The following is a 445-nucleotide window of genomic DNA, read 5'->3' as shown; positions in this document are numbered from 1 at the left end:
GCATCAGGGTATTGAGTGCGTTCGAAAACACTTTCCAGCTCCCGCACCTGCCACGGCCTGAACTTCCTGCGCCGAATTCGTGGCTGCATGTTCTCGGGCTGCGGATCCTCCATGGCCGCCTGGGCCGGCTCCTCCAGGGGCTGCTGCAGCTGCCTAGGCCCCTGGTTTCCACCGCCGCCCTCGTGGATCATGAGGCCATAGCGGTTCATGCAATTCTCGTGGTTCACCCCGCCCTCAGGGTTCATATTACCCATGAGGCCTGGAGCTCCTTGGCCAACATGGCCTTCTACCCTTGATGCTGCCTCCAGCTCAGGTGTGGGGCTTATTTTTACCTGGTATACATTCAGGCAGTAGAAATTCCCGTCACGGACTAGCGAATGTGCCATGGCTGGAGTGCTGCGCCCCTTACAAACCCCGTGGCATCTGCAGCTGGAGCGGGGGGGGG

The 445-nt window shown here is 60.4% G+C and overlaps 1 protein-coding gene across 1 annotated transcript in view; it reads right to left on the bottom strand.

The window, feature by feature from the left end:
• Window positions 1–386, bottom strand: part of RHOXF1 (Rhox homeobox family, member 1) — a 7259-nt gene extending 6873 nt beyond the window's left edge. Inside the window, exon 1 of the mRNA XM_011958008.1 lies at window positions 1–386. This exon is cut by the window's left edge and continues 5 nt beyond it. Within this exon, the coding sequence (XP_011813398.1) occupies window positions 1–386 (386 nt within the window).
• Between the last annotated feature and the right edge of the window lie 59 nt (window positions 387–445).

Source organism: Colobus angolensis, unplaced genomic scaffold (assembly GCF_000951035.1).
Source record: "Colobus angolensis palliatus isolate OR3802 unplaced genomic scaffold, Cang.pa_1.0 Scaffold454, whole genome shotgun sequence".
Classification (NCBI taxonomy): Eukaryota; Metazoa; Chordata; class Mammalia; order Primates; family Cercopithecidae; genus Colobus; species Colobus angolensis.
This window is presented reverse-complemented; position numbering and strand designations above follow the sequence as displayed.